Source organism: Gossypium hirsutum, chromosome D03, assembly GCF_007990345.1.
Source record: "Gossypium hirsutum isolate 1008001.06 chromosome D03, Gossypium_hirsutum_v2.1, whole genome shotgun sequence".
Lineage (NCBI taxonomy): Eukaryota > Viridiplantae > Streptophyta > Magnoliopsida > Malvales > Malvaceae > Gossypium > Gossypium hirsutum.
This window is the reverse complement of record NC_053439.1, coordinates 38,139,152-38,155,354: the sequence shown is the minus strand read 5'-3', so window position 1 is coordinate 38,155,354 and position 16,203 is coordinate 38,139,152. Positions and strand designations below refer to the sequence as shown.

The following is a 16,203-nucleotide window of genomic DNA, read 5'->3' as shown; positions in this document are numbered from 1 at the left end:
AACACCGCTAATGTTGGGTCTTTAGCGGCGTTTTTGGGAAAGCGCCGCTAATGTTGGGTCTTTAGCGGCGTTTTTGGGAAAGCGCCGCTAATGCTAGGGTCTTTAGCGGCGTTTTTGGAAAAGCGCCGCTAGTTCTGGGGTCTTTAGTGGCGTTTTTGGAAAAGCGCCGTAATGCTGAGGTATTTAGCGGCGTTTTGAGAAAGAGCCGCTAATGCTGGGGACTTTAGCGGCGTTTTTAGAAAAGTGCCGCTAAAAATATTTTGTTTATTTATATTAATTAAAATACAAAAATAAAATAATTTTTTTTCAAAATGACAATAGCGGCGTTTTTTTTAGAAAACGCCGCAAAAATCATTTAACTTTATAAAATCCTGCCATTTTACCCCAAAATTTCCCCCTGAAATCCCTAATCTTCAGACTTTTCTTCACTCCCGTTTTCTTCAGACTTTTCATATCCCGCTTCCTTCTCATTATCTCTCTCTCTCTCGGTTTCATTTTAATATTTCCCCTCATTCTTTTTCGTGAGAGGGAGAAACCCAAAGATTTTGTCTGTCGTTTCTTTTTTTGGTGATATTGAAATCCCCTGTTTTCGCTATGTGTTTGAAATCTATCGATGTCGGTCTGTCTGTTTCTTTTTGGTTTTTTTATTGTCTACTTTCGTGAGGGATAATCCCTAAGCTTTCTATTGCAAAACTCACTGTTTCACTCTTTGTTTGAAATCTATTGTTGTGGGTCTGTCTATTTCTTTTTGGTTGCTTTGTCGGAGACTGATTTCAGGTATGAATCATTACTTGTGTTTACGTTTTCATTTCTGTCTTTCTCTTTGTCTTTTTCCTTTTCATTTCTATTTTTAGTTTTAGAACTATGTTTTTTTACTTCTAATTCAGTTGGTTTACTTTATGATTATTAGTTTTCAAGTTTAGGCATCTGAGCTTTTAGAGCCGTTCTACCTTAACTCTTTGGATTGTAAGTACAATCAGATGAACATTTGAACTTTTTTCATATAATTGGAGGGCCCAACTTCTATGAAAAAACTTGAGTATTTCAAGAAAAATGAAAAATCTGAGTCCCTTCTGTAAAAGAAGTCCAGCAACCATTGAATTTATAGCATGGGATTCTTTTTCTTTAGGTGACATTTTATGGTTATGAATTCTGATTCGATTCTTTATTTATAGGTCTGTTTCTTTAGACAATTCTTTGGGTCAGTCACAAAGGTTGATTACCTGACATTGAGGCATGGATTTATCATGGTAAGCTAAGCCATGGATTTCTATATGGAGTTTTATGCTATTTTATTTTTCCTATTTTCTTGTTTCTAATTGAAACTTCAATCTGCAATGCTTTCAGGCACATTTGGCACCTGAAAACGAAACAAAATTTGATTTCCAGAAATACATCAAGAGATCATTAGAGGATGATTTTAAAGTTTTTGTAGGGATCAGGTTGGTAGTCTCAAGCTAACCAAGAGTTCTTCAATTTTATTAGTTAAAACTTTACGATGCTAAGTTAATGATTGTGTTTGAAGTCCAATCATCTGGTTCATTGATGTCTTGTTCTTGCTATAAATTCAATAGTGTCATTATATGAATTGAGCTTACTAATGATTACTATTGAGCTCAAAAATATCCATCTCATCATATTCATAAAGAATTGAGTTCAATAGTGTCATTATATGAACATAGTGATGGATATTTTTGAGCTTACTAATGATTAATGATCAATTTGCTCTTCATCAACAGGATGGTATTCATATTTATGGCTACCTTTTATCCCCTTAATTGTAAGTACAATAGCATGTTTGATTCATTTGTACATGTATTTCTGGTTTGGGATTATGAGCAAATTGTTTGATATGCAAATTTGTACATGTAGTTCTTTCCTTTCTGTTGCGTGTTTCATATGCAATTGTTTGATCACCTTATCTAATAAGTCCTTTTTTCATCAAATTTCATTATGAATTTACGATAAGATCTTGCTACCATGAACATATTGAAGACGTCATCATTAGAGTCTCAATGGGGTGAGTTCATGCAACTTTCTAGGCCAACATTTTGATTTAACAAAGTGAAAACTTTTCTCATAAAATGCAAAATTTGCAACTTTTTCAGGGTTATCATACAGTTCCTTTTCAGTTATGTGACTCTTCCACTCTATGCTTTGGTGACTCAGGTAAGATATACATAATAGAAACTTGCAGTTCTCATATTCTGATTTATGATAAGCCTGGAACAAGTTAAGACCATGATAATGGAAAGTTCACCGAGGAAGCTGGTCTGTTTAATGGGCTTGATGTTCTTGGAGATGGTAATACTACAGTTATCAAATACTTGGATGAAAAATTGTCCATTATAATGGAAGAATCATATGGTAGGTTTTTCATTTAAAGCCCATCTTTCTACTACTATTATTGTTGTTGTTATTATTCTTTGTGATAATTTTATAAAGGTCTGTTGTTGGCTGCTATTCTTTTTCTGAGTGTTAAACAAAAAGGAAAAAAATATTTTCTTTCTATTTTTCTCCTTCAATCTTTAATCTTTCCAACTTTTTTTCCATTTTACCAAGCAAAGCCTTGATTTTATCTTTTGAAAAATGGTATCATTTATGTTAACAATTATATGTTGGTATGTTTTGTTAATGACATGTCTGCTACATTGTGGTTTCCCTTGCTGTTTCACTATGGAGATCTAGGAACAGCAAGTATAGTTGGCATGTTGTTGGATTTTTTTCTTCTTTTTTTTTGGCACATTAAAAAAAGAGAAAAGGACCCAAAGAAATGAAATATGAAAAAAAGTATTTTTAATTCTCAGCTTTAATTGTTCCTGTTTATAATTACCATCTGGGAGAAAAGCTATGTTGTTGTTGTCGTAATTGTAACACGTGTCATTGCTATTATTTTTTTGTATGGTAGAATTTGATTAGTGAATATTTAATGTGATTACTCTTATTGATTATGTCCACTCTAAGGAGTATCTAAATAATTTTATGAAAAATTTGGTGCCAATTTTTTATCATTACAACAAGTGTTATGTTGAATTTGTTGTATTCTGCATGTAGTTAACTTTTCCTCTGTTGCATTTATTTTTTAAGTATTGATTTCATTTCTTGAAAATACCTCTATTGTTTTAAACTTATGACCAGATGGAGGATTTTACGGAAAAGGAGAGGGAGCTTCGAACTAGTTCACTAACTAGAAAACAACCAAATACTGGGTCAAAAGAAACCAGCTTAGATGAAGTGTTATGTAGGCACAAGGAGAGAAAACCTTTTGCCTATGGACTTTGTAATGAATGTTATGAAGAGGTGAGCACCCATGTACCTACTAAGCGTTCCTATCTTCTTTTGCCCGCTACAATTGTACCACTGGAAACTGTTCTATCATTGAAGCTCGAGTTCATGCTGTTACTGGTTGGTGTAGTTCATGAAGGTTTCAAGAGGGCTTGATGGAGGATCAGATCCACCTGCATTCCAGCGTGCTGAGAAAGAGAGACTGGCAAAATTATCTATTTAGGAAAATGCTAAAGTATGTTCTGTAATCATACTTTCTAAAGGTTTAAGGACAGTGAAAGGTTGAAAATCCTAATTGTAATCACTTGATATATTTTACTTTGCCAGAGTCATGTGGGCACTCAAGTTATTCTCTCACAATATACTTCTCTCCCTTCCTAATGTGCTAACTGATATCTTAATTGTGTTATTAATTTATTATTTTAAATTCTAAAACTAATTTACTTCATTTGGATGAATTTGTACAGCTATATTCCCTTTGTGAGAAAACAATCGTAAGCATTTCTGCTGGTAAGTACTAGGCTGCAACTGCTACTGCTATAGGTGATGTTTACATGTGGGATGGCAAGAAAAGTATGGATAAACCACCTGTTGCAACTTGGTTACACCGAGTAAAGGGAAAAAAAGATCCCTTAAAGAGTTGATTTTGAGAGTTGGCCATGAGAGAATATAACTTGTAAACAATTTTCTAATATAGAATGTAACTTGTAAACAGAACTTATGTAATTCTAATGTAATTCTAATATAGAATGTAAACAATTTTCTTATGTAATTCTAATGTAGAATGTAACTTGTTTTAATTTTCTTAATTTAAATTCATTAATTTTTATATTTAGCTTTAAAGTTAAAATTTTAATAGAAATTTTAATTTAATATTTTTTTCTCCTTAAAAGTTATAGTTTAAAGTTTAAAATTTAAAAATAAAACATAATATAATATTTATGATAGAAATAAATATTATTTAATTAAAATATTTTTTAAGTCATGTTTTTAGCGGCGTTTGTGGGAAAAGCGCCGCTAAAGGTCTTGGTCTTTAGCGGCGTTTTTTCTAAAAACGCTGCTAAAGTTAACGACGCGTTTTTTAACGGCGTTTTTTTCGGCGCTTCTCAAAGCGCCGCTAAAGGCCTAAAAAAGCGCCGCTAAAAGCCTATTTTGGTGTAGTGTTCCCATTTGATTTCTTATGAAGTTATCATGAGTGTCTTTATTTATTTTGGTTATACTATCTTTTGGATGTTTATTATTTTTAAGCATGAACTAATTTTCTAAATACCTTGGGAAAATGAACCCTATGATGGATTTTTTCATTTGATTTTTATTTTATGTAATAAATATTTAATTTCTTGTTCTCAATTATGCATGTTTAATTCTTGGTTTAATATTTCTAGATTATAGATCCATATTTTATGTGCTTAAATTGGAAGTTGAATAGACCCTATTTAATAGTAGATCTTCCGTAATTGAGTGGAGTTGCATGCAATTCTAGAAATAGAACGATATAAATCTACCGGATTAGAGTCAAATCTAATAGGGGAATCCATATAACGAGTTAATGCGATAATAGAGGTTTTAATTAGAAAGAAGTTTCAATTAATCAACCTAGAGTTAATAGCTCTTATGCTCAAAAGATATATTAGTACAATTTAGGGATTTCTACATATCAAGATACTAAGTAAAGAAATTGTGTAATTTAGATTGATAATGGAAGATGAAATCTAGGTGGATTTTTCTTGGGTATTATTTTGCTTCTTGGTTGTTAATCGATTACTTTCGTGTTTTGTTCTTTGCCGTGTTCGTTAGTTAATTAATTTAGTTAATTTTAGTTTTAAGAAATCACTCGAATTTTTTAGTTAAATAATAGAAAGACGGTAATTAGTAATAATTTTAGTCTTTGTGGGAATGATATCTTTGCTCATCGTAGCTATACTATTAATTGATAAATGCACTTACTTTAGTCAAATTTTTAGTTAGTTCTGTGGACATCAATAAAACAAATTCATTAATTGCATTAATATACTTTGTATAATTTTCCTTATATGATTTTTGCATGCAAAACAAAATAGAAGAAAATGTCACCCATTGGTTGTCTAATGTTTAAACTAATACTAAGCAGTATTATGTGGTCAAGTCGTAGTACGAAAAGACAACTTATATTAGTAGACAAATCTAAACATGTTCTTAGTCTAATAAAAAATGAACAAACTGATAGAAAGATTAATATATCGTCTATCAAGTCTAATTGGGGAGATGCTTTATCTTGGGATCAGAGCAGAAGGCTCCCAAAAGATAGAAACATAGATGTGGTTGACTAGAATGACAGTACATCGGACTGGACACAAGAAGAATAGATCTTCAATCCGTTTATGGATTTATTCACTTGTGACATTTATAGTGTGGCATACCTCAATTATAAGTGGATGACGAACTATGTATGCATGACTCGTACACTTTGATGTAGATAAAAGCCTGAGTTCAAATAAATAAGGAACCGAAGACTGGTACGTTGGATGTACAACTTTTGTAGTATGTAACATCATTCACAATAGTGAAATTCATAGATCGAGACATGAGTAAATGATATCCTATCATTGGCATTACATGGTTGATGAAAAGTAAACATGGTCATAGGTCGTTCGTCTTTGTGATGAATGATTTTATTACTATTTGATAGTAATTGACTTTTCATGAAGGAAGATATAATGATTACCATGAGATAAAATAAGACCATATTAGGAGAATAGATGTTATCCCAAAGAGATTAAGGATATCCTATGAGGGTAACACACTTATGACAAGGTCATTGGATGAGCACTGATCGAGTTGCTTTCATAACGGTATGTCATTGGGGAGAGCTCAATCACGATACTATAGTGGAATGACTTTGTGACTAAATGATTTTATAATTAATAGGCAATAAGTTAGAACTTAATTATAAATTATTTGAGTCTTAATTGCAATTGTCTAATCGATCCCTCTGCTAGCTTGTTAAAACCAAAAATGAATTGCATATTGAATCAAATGAACATAAATGAATAGAAATTGTAAAATTAGAGAAACAGGAAAAATTTTGAAATGATTATGGTTTTCTCCAAAATGACAATGGAGAAATAAAATCATTTTGGAAATGAATGTGGTTTTCTCCAAAATAAAAATGAAAATGACCTGAAAATGAATTTATGTTTTTCGAATTAAATGAAGTTTGAAAATGGAAATAAATCATTTTGTCATAGTGAACCGTTGAATGCAAGAATATTAAATATATTTTCTCATAGATTCTTTTACGGTGAAGTCTTCATGATTTTAATAGAATTAATATTAGGTTGGGAAAATTATTTAATTGGATATATATTGAAGTTTATTTTGGAAAATAGAAAAACAAATATTGGGTTGAATCAAGTTATAAAATATTGAGTTAAAAGCCTGATAAGTACTTGTAATTGGACTCGATATGGAAGAGGCCCAAAAGCCTCTTATGTAAAAGGGTGGGACAACAAGCCCTAATATTATTAACTAAGGTTGTTTCCCCTTATACTCTTAGTTAGGATAGGAGTTCGTTTCTCTAGTTGAAATAAAGCTCTACAATTCAACAAAAATTCTATCTTTTCTCCCTATAAATAGATGACATCGATAGGGCTATTAACACAACTTTTAGATATTGTTATTCTTCCCGAAAATAAGGAGACTTTTATTCTATAAGAATTAAATATATTTTCTAGAATAATGATTTTTTTGGTTTCTATTTGAAAAGAGATTTAAAAAATATTTCTAGTTTTGTGTTTAATTTGAATCATTCGAGCCCGCACTCGAAGCAGTTCGTGGTACGAGAATAGCAGAAAAGATCGTTTGGTTGAAAGTCTAGAATAACAAGAATTTGTCTATCCGAAAACATAGGTTTGAATTTATTCTACAGTTTATTGATATAAATATCACAAACTGAGTTGATTTTCTAATTTTTTATTTTTCGCTATACAAAAAAACCAGTTTCGGATCAAAATTTTTCTAACACATATTTGTGCCCATCGTCTCGGCTAAGTCCTAGATGTTTCTGAGAATTGATAGAAGAGACCATTCGTTGCCTTTTAGTATCGGTTGGGATGGTATTTGTTCCTATGATCACCAATCTGGGGATGGACTTTATGTTGGCTAGTGTAATTGCACAGAGGGGGTAAATTTTAGGGGGTATGCAAGTATTGATTTTTTTATCATGGGAGGTCGGGTATTTTTTCACTAAATGTCATCACTTTTTATGAACCTATGAGTTATCTTATACATAACAGAGAGTTTTTTTTAAGGTTACTGAAGAGGTTATACTTAAGAAATTGGCGTGGTGCTTACTATGTATGCCTGGATGACTAGATAATCTAAAATCCCCTTGGTGATCATGGTGGTAGCATTAGGTAAATTGGGGATTGTTGCAAAAGTCTTGTTGGCAAAAAATACACCCATGAGCAAATTGGCTTAGTCAAATATGTGAATGGAACTCTTGAGATTGACAAGTACTAGGCTTGGGTTGTATGAGTTAGAGTAACAGAGAACATCCTACACTTGACTTCATTTTAGGCTCCCAAGATGTTCATGTGGTTTTTGTAATGCGTTAGGAAACTTGAAGGTTGAGGGAAGATTGCTAGCCAATACTATTATAAAAAGAGCCTCATTGGCATAACTTCATGAGGATTTTTCGGGTTTAGTATTATGAAACTCTTGTAGTTTCCTTCTCAATGCTTGCATTTTCTCTTCCAAGGAAGCATCATGGTTGCGAGGGTCCCTGCCTTGAAAGTCATCTAGGTGGAGGGGATTTAAGGGTTGATTCATAAGGTTGTTTGATGGTTGTTGGTTTCATTGCCTTTAGAAGAATGACTAGGTTTTTTCTTCCTATTGGATTGGATGGTCCACCCTAGCAAGGTCATTACCAACTCTAAGCTCTTCAATAATCTACTCATTCTTGGCATTCTTTTGGTCCAATAGGCATTTTCACTCCTGTTGTTTTTGGTAGAGTTGTTGCTGTTCTGAAAGCTAAGCTTCAAGGAGCCTTATTTTCTCTTCCATCTCAGTAAATTGTTGGGACCTTGAGTTGGGTTTTGGTAGGTTTTTTCATTTGATGCAACACTGATGTTGCCTTAAGGAGTTTGAGTGTAACACCATGGTGGCGATCGATACTGGTAGTAAAGTGAAAGAATTTCCTAGTAGAGGTTGAGAGTAGTTCTGGGTGCTTTATTGCTAGTCTGAGTTGAAGAGTGGTTGTTGAGTACCTTGAGGAGGTTGTTGGGATTGTGTTTGGGTTAAAGGGAGTTATGGGTTTTGGTTGGTTGCATTTTCAAGGATGATGACAAAAGAATGAGCCATGGTGGTTCGATCCATGCTCACTGTACCAATTATTGATACAAATAACCAACATTAAGGAAGAAAATGATTAGAAGGTGGAGGGGAATGTCAGTTCACCTATGAAAAACGAAGAACCAAAGCTAAGGAGCTAATAAATAAGGAGAAGGTTAAGGAGCGGGGGAGAAAGCTTGGTGATACTTAGGGTTTTTTTATGGAATGAGAGAACCCTAGTATTGGATCTAATGCCCTAAATGTAGTTTTTTGTCTATGTACACTTGTATTTTTTTTAATAGATTGGTTTAATAAAATCATTCATGAAATTAATACTTTTTGTATATTGTCTTCAATAGTTTTTGTATGCAAAGCAAAATGGAAACAAATATTAACTTACTAGTTATCTAATGTTTAACTAATACTAAGTGATATTACGTGATAGATTCATAATATGGAAAGACAACTTATATTAGTAGATGAACCTGAACATGTCCTTAATCTTTCGATTGGTTGTCTAATCGAAAATAAGCAAACGATTGAAAGACTGATATGTTGTTTATCAAGCCCAATTGGGAATATGCTTTGTCTTAGGCATCGAAGCGGATGACTCCTAAAAGATAGAGACATAGATGTGACTGATAGTACATCGATAGTACCCAAGTAGAATAGGTCCTGAATTCATTTATGGATTTATTTACTTGTGACGTTCATAGCGTGACATACCTTAATCCTGATTGGATGATGGACTATGCATGTGTGACTTGTATACTTTGATGTAAGTAAAAGACTGAATTCAAATAAATAAGGAACCGAAAGCCGGTGCATTGGGTATATGACTTCTACAATATGTAGCATCATTCACATTAGTGGAATTCATAGCCCAAGACATGAGTAAATAATTTCCTCTCATTGGCATTACATGATAGATGAAAAGTAAACGTGGCCACGAGTTGTTTATATTGGTGATGAATGACTTAATTACTATTTGATAGTAATTGACTTTTCATGAAGGAAAATATAATGATTACTATGATATAAGATAGGATCGTATTGGGAGAGTGGATATTATCCAAAAAGATTAAGGATATCTTATGAGGGTACTACACTTATAACAAGATCATTGGATGAGCACTGATCAAGTAGCTTTCGTAATGATATGTAATTGGGGAGAGCTCAGTCACCACACTATATTGGAATAACTTCATGACTAAATGAATTTATAATTAATAGGTGAAAAGATGAAACTTAATTATAAATAATTTGAGCCCTAATTAAAAATGTCTAATCAGTCCCTCTGCTAGCTCGTTGAAACCAAAACTGAATTGCATGCTAAATCAAATGAAAAAAAAAACGGATAGAAATGATAAAGTTATATAAATGAGTTACATTCAGAAATGAATATGGTTACTCACTAAGTATGGAAATGACTTGAGAATTATTTTAAGGATTTTGATTATTTAATTAATTGAAGTTCTAAAATTAAAGTAATTGTTCTTTGTGAATCCGTTGAATGTATAAATTAAATATATTTTCTAATAGATTCTTTTATGGTAAAGTTGTCATAAATTTAACAAAATTAAAATTGGGTTGAGAAAATTATTTAATTGGAAAATTAAATTAATAAATACTATTTATTTTGGGAAGTAGAAAAACATGTATTAGGTTGGATTAAATTATAAAGTGTTGGATTAAAAATTCTGTAAGCACATATAATTGGACCCAATACAGAATAGACCCAAAACCCCTTATGACAAGCATGAGGGGCGACAACCCTAGTAAAATAACTAGGGTTAGCCGCCCCTCTCTCTCCTAATTCAACTAGGAGACTATTTTTTATTAAATAAATATTATTTGTATTCTACTAGTTCAACTAAGGTTTCACTTCCTTTCCCTATAAATAGATAGCACCGGTAGCGTTAAAAACACATCATAAGAACAAAAGTTCACCTTAAGTTTCCAATATTATTATTCTGTCCGAAAATAGTAAGAATTTATTTATAAGTATAAATTCTATTTTCGAGAATAACAATTCTACTGGTTTCTATAAGAGAGAGATTTACTTTCCTACTGGAAGTAAAAAAAATATTTCTAATTCTGTGTTTGATTCGAAATTGTTTGAGCCTACACTCGAAGCAGTTCATGGTACAAGAATAGCGGAGAAGGTCATTCGATTGGAAGTCGGGAACGTCTAGGATCCGTCTCACTCAGAGAATATGTATTATTTCGGGAAAAAGTTTATTGCTATAAATATCACAAGTCAGTTCAGTTTTCAAAATTTTTTATTTTTCTAATGTACAAGAATACCATTCTCGAACCGAATATTTTCCAACACTTAATCCCTCATGCTTTGGGGTTTATATAGAAGGGTTCACCCTTCCATGATCTATTCATATAAATCATGCATGATAACTTTTGAATAAATAAAAAAATTATCATTATTTTTTATATGAAAAGCTTTTATTTGTTAAATATATATTAATAAAGATAATAATTTGAACCGATATGAAAGAAGTATTGGATGGATTCAAATTTTACATGAATGACTAATACAACTTTTATTGCTAAATTCAACATTTAAATTAGAAAGTGTAATTTTGATATCATATTATAAGTAAAATTGTTTCTATACTTTATTTTCATTGATATTTGTCATTATATTTTGAAAATATGAGTAAATTTGTCACTCAATTTTTATATAATTGAATTTTACTATTAAACTTTGAATTGTATTAAATTGTGCTGCCAACTTTGATATTTTTAATTAAAGTTTACCCCACAATATTAATTTTGATGGTTTGAAAATATAATTTAATAAGAAAATTTATTTCAAATATTCAATTTTAATTGATAAAAATAGTTTAATTTATAAATATTAACAATTAATAAATTAACTTATAATTTTTATTTAATGAAATAAATACTTGAAAAAATAAAAATTCATATATAAAAATACATTTATTTTTTAAAATAACCATTTTATTAATTTTAATATTATTTTAGTTACCTTGTTAATGTCAAAAATTAAAATAATATATAAAAAATATTTTTATTAAGTTTTGTCTTCAAATTGTTTGAAATTGAATAGCAAAACACAACCAAAAAAAATTAATTTTAACCAGAAAATTCAATCAAATAAAAGTAAAAAGACAAAAATCAATATAAAGTAAAATATAGTGATAATTTTCAATTTACGTCTAAAGTAGCAAATTAACATAATAACCTTTTAAATCATTAAAATATTAATTTTTAAAAAAATGGAAATGTGTAAAATTAACTTATTTTTTACGATGAATCCTCCAAATTTAATATGTTTTAGTACATGTTTTCAATAAATAAAAAAGAGGAAACCATAATAAATTATTATTACATTTGGGTAAGTTGTCGAATAAGTAATGAACAAAAGAAAAAGTTACCAAATATCTAGCCAAAAAGAAAATGCTTTATTAGTAAATTGTTCTTAGTTAATTATACCAAACATCCCCAAGTTATGATTCTTATTTTAAATTAATCCCTAAACTTTAAAACATCCTAATTATCTCCTAAACTATTGAGGTTATATTAATAAGATCATTTCGTTATTAAAATTGTCAATTTAACTGTTAAATAGACTCATATGTCATAATTTAAAATAAAAATGAATATTGCAAAAATCTTGGATTTGATATTTTTTAAACTTTTAAAGAAACTTTATCATTCACTCACTCTCTCTTTCTTCAATTTTATTTTATTTTAGTTTTTAATTTTAAAAGTTGTGAGACAATATTTTATTTTTCTTTAAACAATTCATTTTAAATTATGTCACATAAGACTTGATGTTTCATTTAATGGTTAAATCAGCGATATTAATAATGGAAGGACTTGATTGATATAACATCGATAGTTTGAGCACGTAATTAGAATGTTTTAAACTTTAGAGATCAATTTAGAATGAGGGTCATAGTCTGGGGATGTTTAGTGTAATTAACTCTTAATTTTTATCTTAGCTTGTAAAAGTTTTTTTAGATAAATAACATTAGTAGTCGTCCAACTATGTTTTTTTCTTTTCTTTTTTGGCCGCACCAACTATTTTGAGTTCATGGGAGTTTTTGTTTTTATGTTAGTCAGGCTAAAAAAATATAAAATTAAATAATTAGGTAACCATTTTATAAATTTTTATATTTAGGTTATAAAAAAATTTACTAATAATTAGATCATCATTTTATAATTGGTTCACCAAAAATATAAAAAAAAATTAATACGTCACCTCTATTTTTTTTATCATTTCTGTGAAAAGGAAAAACAAAATACTTTGATTAAAGAGAAAAAAACACAAGCAAAGAAAGAGGAATTAAAAAGGGTATGAAAAGGCAAGCAAATCTTAGCTGTAGAGAGTAGAAACCATCCCTTCAACCATCGGCCACAATTTCTTCTTGGCAAGCCAACAAAAACTTGAAATAATCTAAAACAAAATCGAACACTTTTTGGTAGATTCTTTCCAGGTAGCGGCGGTGTATTCGGTACACACTCAAAAATATAATTTTAACTCCAGCCCAGAAAGAGTAGGTGAAAGTCGAAAATTTTGGTGCCTTGTTCGAAGTTTATTGGTCCAGTTTCTCCTATAAATACCAAAAGCCGAATTAAAAAGCCTATTTTTTTCTCGTACATATCACTTTGCTTCCCTTAAGTTAAGCGCGGTCTCTCTTCATCTTTCAGATCTCAAAGGTTTGTTTCCTTTTCTTAATTAGTTTCTGATCTTTATTTCCAGTTGTAATTCTTGAATTCTAAACTATGGGGTTTGTTTATTTGTCCAAATATCATTTGGGTTTTTGTTTATTAATCCGAACCATTATCTGGGTTTGCTCTGTTTGCTTGTTTCTGATAGTCATTTTATTGCTTCTTCTAAGATGCAATATTGATTAGATCTATACTATCGGTTTCTTTATTTCATTGACATTTCTTTCATTTTTTCCAGCTTGGAATTTGGAAACATAGTATTCTGGTTGGGTATCTCTTGAAATGTTGGGCATTGTGTTTCTGGATTTTTCTTATGTTGCCTTGAGTGAAATGCTTGGGAGAAGAGATGAACTCATCTTTTGATGCTTTGGAGGAATTGTTTGAAGATAAATCCGGTTATTATTTTCAATGATTTGTGAAAAGGGGTTCCTCGATATTGAAATTCCTGAAATCAACATTCAATTTGGGGATTATCCATAAGGGATATTTGATCCGGTTCACATGATTATTTATTTCAAGTTTGTGAAACTAATGTTAAGAATGTGATTAATGGAAAGAATATGGTAACTCAGACCAAGTTAACCAGATATGGCGTCCAAATTTTATATAGAAGAAACCTGATTTGCCTTTTTGAATAAATTTGTAATTTGTTATTGACTAGACGTGTGCTTTGAAAGAAGTGGGATCTCGGCATTTTCCTATTCGGTTATAGGAGCTAATTTTCTGACCAGGATTTTGTATAACGAATACAAAATTGATACCTTTGGTTTCATAGAATAAGTCCCTTGCTATTGTTTTCTGGCTATGATTGACAGGAATGATAGATCTATCGGTTCCTTTTGCTTTTAGTTCTTTTTAATGCTCCTTCATTATTATTAAGATAGAAATAGATGCTTGCTTTGTTGGTTTCTATATTTTTGACTGCAAGCATGTCTTGGAACCACAATTCATGTTTATTTCTTTGGCAACTATTTGTTTGTCTGTGACATTTGCTTCTTGATAGTTTTAAAAATGGAGGCATGCATTCTGGATGTGAGTCATGCAGCTTATTGATTATATTACTTCATATCTCGTTTCAGGCCTAGACGCTGTTTCCTGTTTCAAAGCGTGAGATGGCGACAACATCAGCAGCTACATTCTCGATCGGATCGACTGTCTCCTTTGGAAGAAGGGGGAGTCCACCTCCTCTAACAAAACCTTCTGCTGCAAGGTGCACCTCACAGAATTCACTTGCAAGTTTCAGTGGCCTCAAGGCAGCAACATCCGTGAACTGTGATTCTGAGTCCTCCTTCCTTGGCAAAGAAAGCAGTGCAGCTCTTAGGGGCTCTTTCGCACGGAAAGCACAGAAGCCAAACCAGAGTTCTCACCATGGCTTACAGCTTCAAGCATCTTACAAAGTGGCAATACTTGGAGCTGCTGGAGGGATTGGTCAGCCACTGGCACTTCTAATCAAGATGTCCCCGCTAATTTCAGCCCTGAACCTCTATGATATAGCAAATGTCAAGGGAGTGGCCGCAGATCTCAGTCACTGCAATACTCCTTCTCAAGTTCTGGATTTCACTGGTGCTTCTGAATTAGGAAATTGTTTGAAAGGTGTGAATGTGGTGGTTATTCCTGCTGGTGTTCCAAGAAAGCCCGGTATGACTCGTGATGACCTCTTCAATATCAATGCCAACATTGTTAAGACTTTGGTTGAGGCTGTTGCTGATAATTGTCCCGATGCCTTCATCCATGTTATTAGCAATCCGGTTAACTCCACAGTACCAATTGCTGCTGAAGTTCTGAAGCAGAAGGGTGTTTATGATCCAAAGAAGCTTTTTGGTGTTACCACATTGGATGTTGTGAGAGCTAACACATTCGTTGCTGAGAAGAAAAACCTTAAGCTCATCGATGTGGATGTTCCTGTTATAGGTGGACATGCTGGTATCACCATTTTACCCCTGCTGTCGAAGATGAAACCTTCTGTTAGGTTTTCGGATGAAGAAGTGGAGCAATTAACTATCAGGATTCAAAATGCTGGGACAGAGGTTGTAGAAGCAAAGGCAGGTGCAGGGTCAGCCACCCTGTCCATGGCATATGCGGCTGCAAGATTCGTTGAATCATCTCTTCGTGCTCTAGATGGAGATGGGGATGTCTATGAGTGCTCTTTTGTGCAATCAGATCTGACTGATCTTCCGTTCTTTGCATCTCGGGTTAAGCTTGGAAGAAAAGGGATTGAAGCAATGATTCCATCTGATCTTCAAGGATTATCCGAGTATGAAGAGAAGGCTTTGGAAGCTCTTAAACCAGAACTGAAGGCTAGCATTGAGAAGGGAATTGCATTTGCGCAGAAGCAACCAGTTACAGCATGAAACTGAAAAGTTTTTGAAGCTCTAAAACCTCATTGAAACCATGCTTTTAACACATATAATCCCTGCACAAGAACCTTCAGTTTTGTAGAATGAATGTTGTTTTTTCTATTTTCTTTTTCCAAAATGAGGATCACTAAGAAAGTGAAAGGGTATTTTGATGGTTGCAGATGAGAATAGTATCATTTTTCAATCAGACTCTGTAATGCTTTCGACTGTTTTGAAATAACATGGTTTATTCCCTTAGTTTTTATTACTGTGTCAAAGGAGTGGCGAATTAGTTTTTATTACTGTGTCGGAGGAGTGGCGAATTATGGAGACCCAACATTGTGAAGGCAATGCATTTGCTGCAAAATAAGGTTAGATACCTAAAAGGTACCTATTTTCTAGGGTAAACTATTCCACAGGTCATTCAACTATTGTCACTTTTTTTTTTATTGCCTATTTTCGTTAAGTGCCATTAAATCTCTGACGAGAGAGTGATTTAGTAGTTAAAAGAATGTATATAATAATAAATTTAACCTTTTAACTTAACCCCATTTTT

The 16,203-nt window shown here is 32.0% G+C and overlaps 2 protein-coding genes across 27 annotated transcripts; both read left to right on the top strand.

Annotated features, from left to right (window-relative positions):
• The first annotated feature begins 381 nt into the window (after nucleotides 1–381).
• LOC107949819 (MLO protein homolog 1) lies at nucleotides 382–4,085 on the top strand. 25 transcript variants are annotated; one of them, XR_005911334.1, is made up of 9 exons: nucleotides 386–777; nucleotides 1,176–1,250; nucleotides 1,348–1,442; nucleotides 1,740–1,780; nucleotides 1,970–2,020; nucleotides 2,109–2,169; nucleotides 3,139–3,300; nucleotides 3,416–3,520; nucleotides 3,753–4,085. XR_005911334.1 is itself a non-coding variant. In XM_041090072.1 (8 exons), the coding sequence occupies exons 2-7, from the start codon at nucleotides 1,248–1,250 to the stop codon at nucleotides 3,506–3,508; spliced, it is 465 nt and encodes a 154-aa protein (XP_040946006.1). In that variant the 5' UTR covers nucleotides 386–777; nucleotides 1,176–1,247; the 3' UTR covers nucleotides 3,509–3,520; nucleotides 3,753–4,085. The 25 variants fall into 25 exon arrangements, 7 of the variants coding, with proteins under 7 accessions (XP_016740076.1, XP_016740075.1, XP_016740078.1 ...); XR_005911330.1 differs by having other exon boundaries at nucleotides 388–777; nucleotides 2,109–2,367; XR_001697907.2 differs by adding an exon at nucleotides 911–966 and having other exon boundaries at nucleotides 1,740–2,020; nucleotides 2,109–2,367; nucleotides 3,416–4,085.
• An 8,769-nt stretch (nucleotides 4,086–12,854) lies between these two features.
• LOC107949820 (malate dehydrogenase, chloroplastic) lies at nucleotides 12,855–15,912 on the top strand. 2 transcript variants are annotated; one of them, XM_041090070.1, is made up of 3 exons: nucleotides 12,912–13,299; nucleotides 13,550–13,706; nucleotides 14,391–15,912. In XM_041090070.1, exon 3 carries the CDS (start codon nucleotides 14,424–14,426, stop codon nucleotides 15,660–15,662), a length of 1,239 nt encoding a protein of 412 aa, XP_040946004.1. In that variant the 5' UTR covers nucleotides 12,912–13,299; nucleotides 13,550–13,706; nucleotides 14,391–14,423; the 3' UTR covers nucleotides 15,663–15,912. The 2 variants fall into 2 exon arrangements, with proteins under 2 accessions (XP_040946003.1, XP_040946004.1); XM_041090069.1 differs by lacking the exon at nucleotides 13,550–13,706 and having other exon boundaries at nucleotides 12,855–13,299.
• Nucleotides 15,913–16,203: the final 291 nt, after the last annotated feature.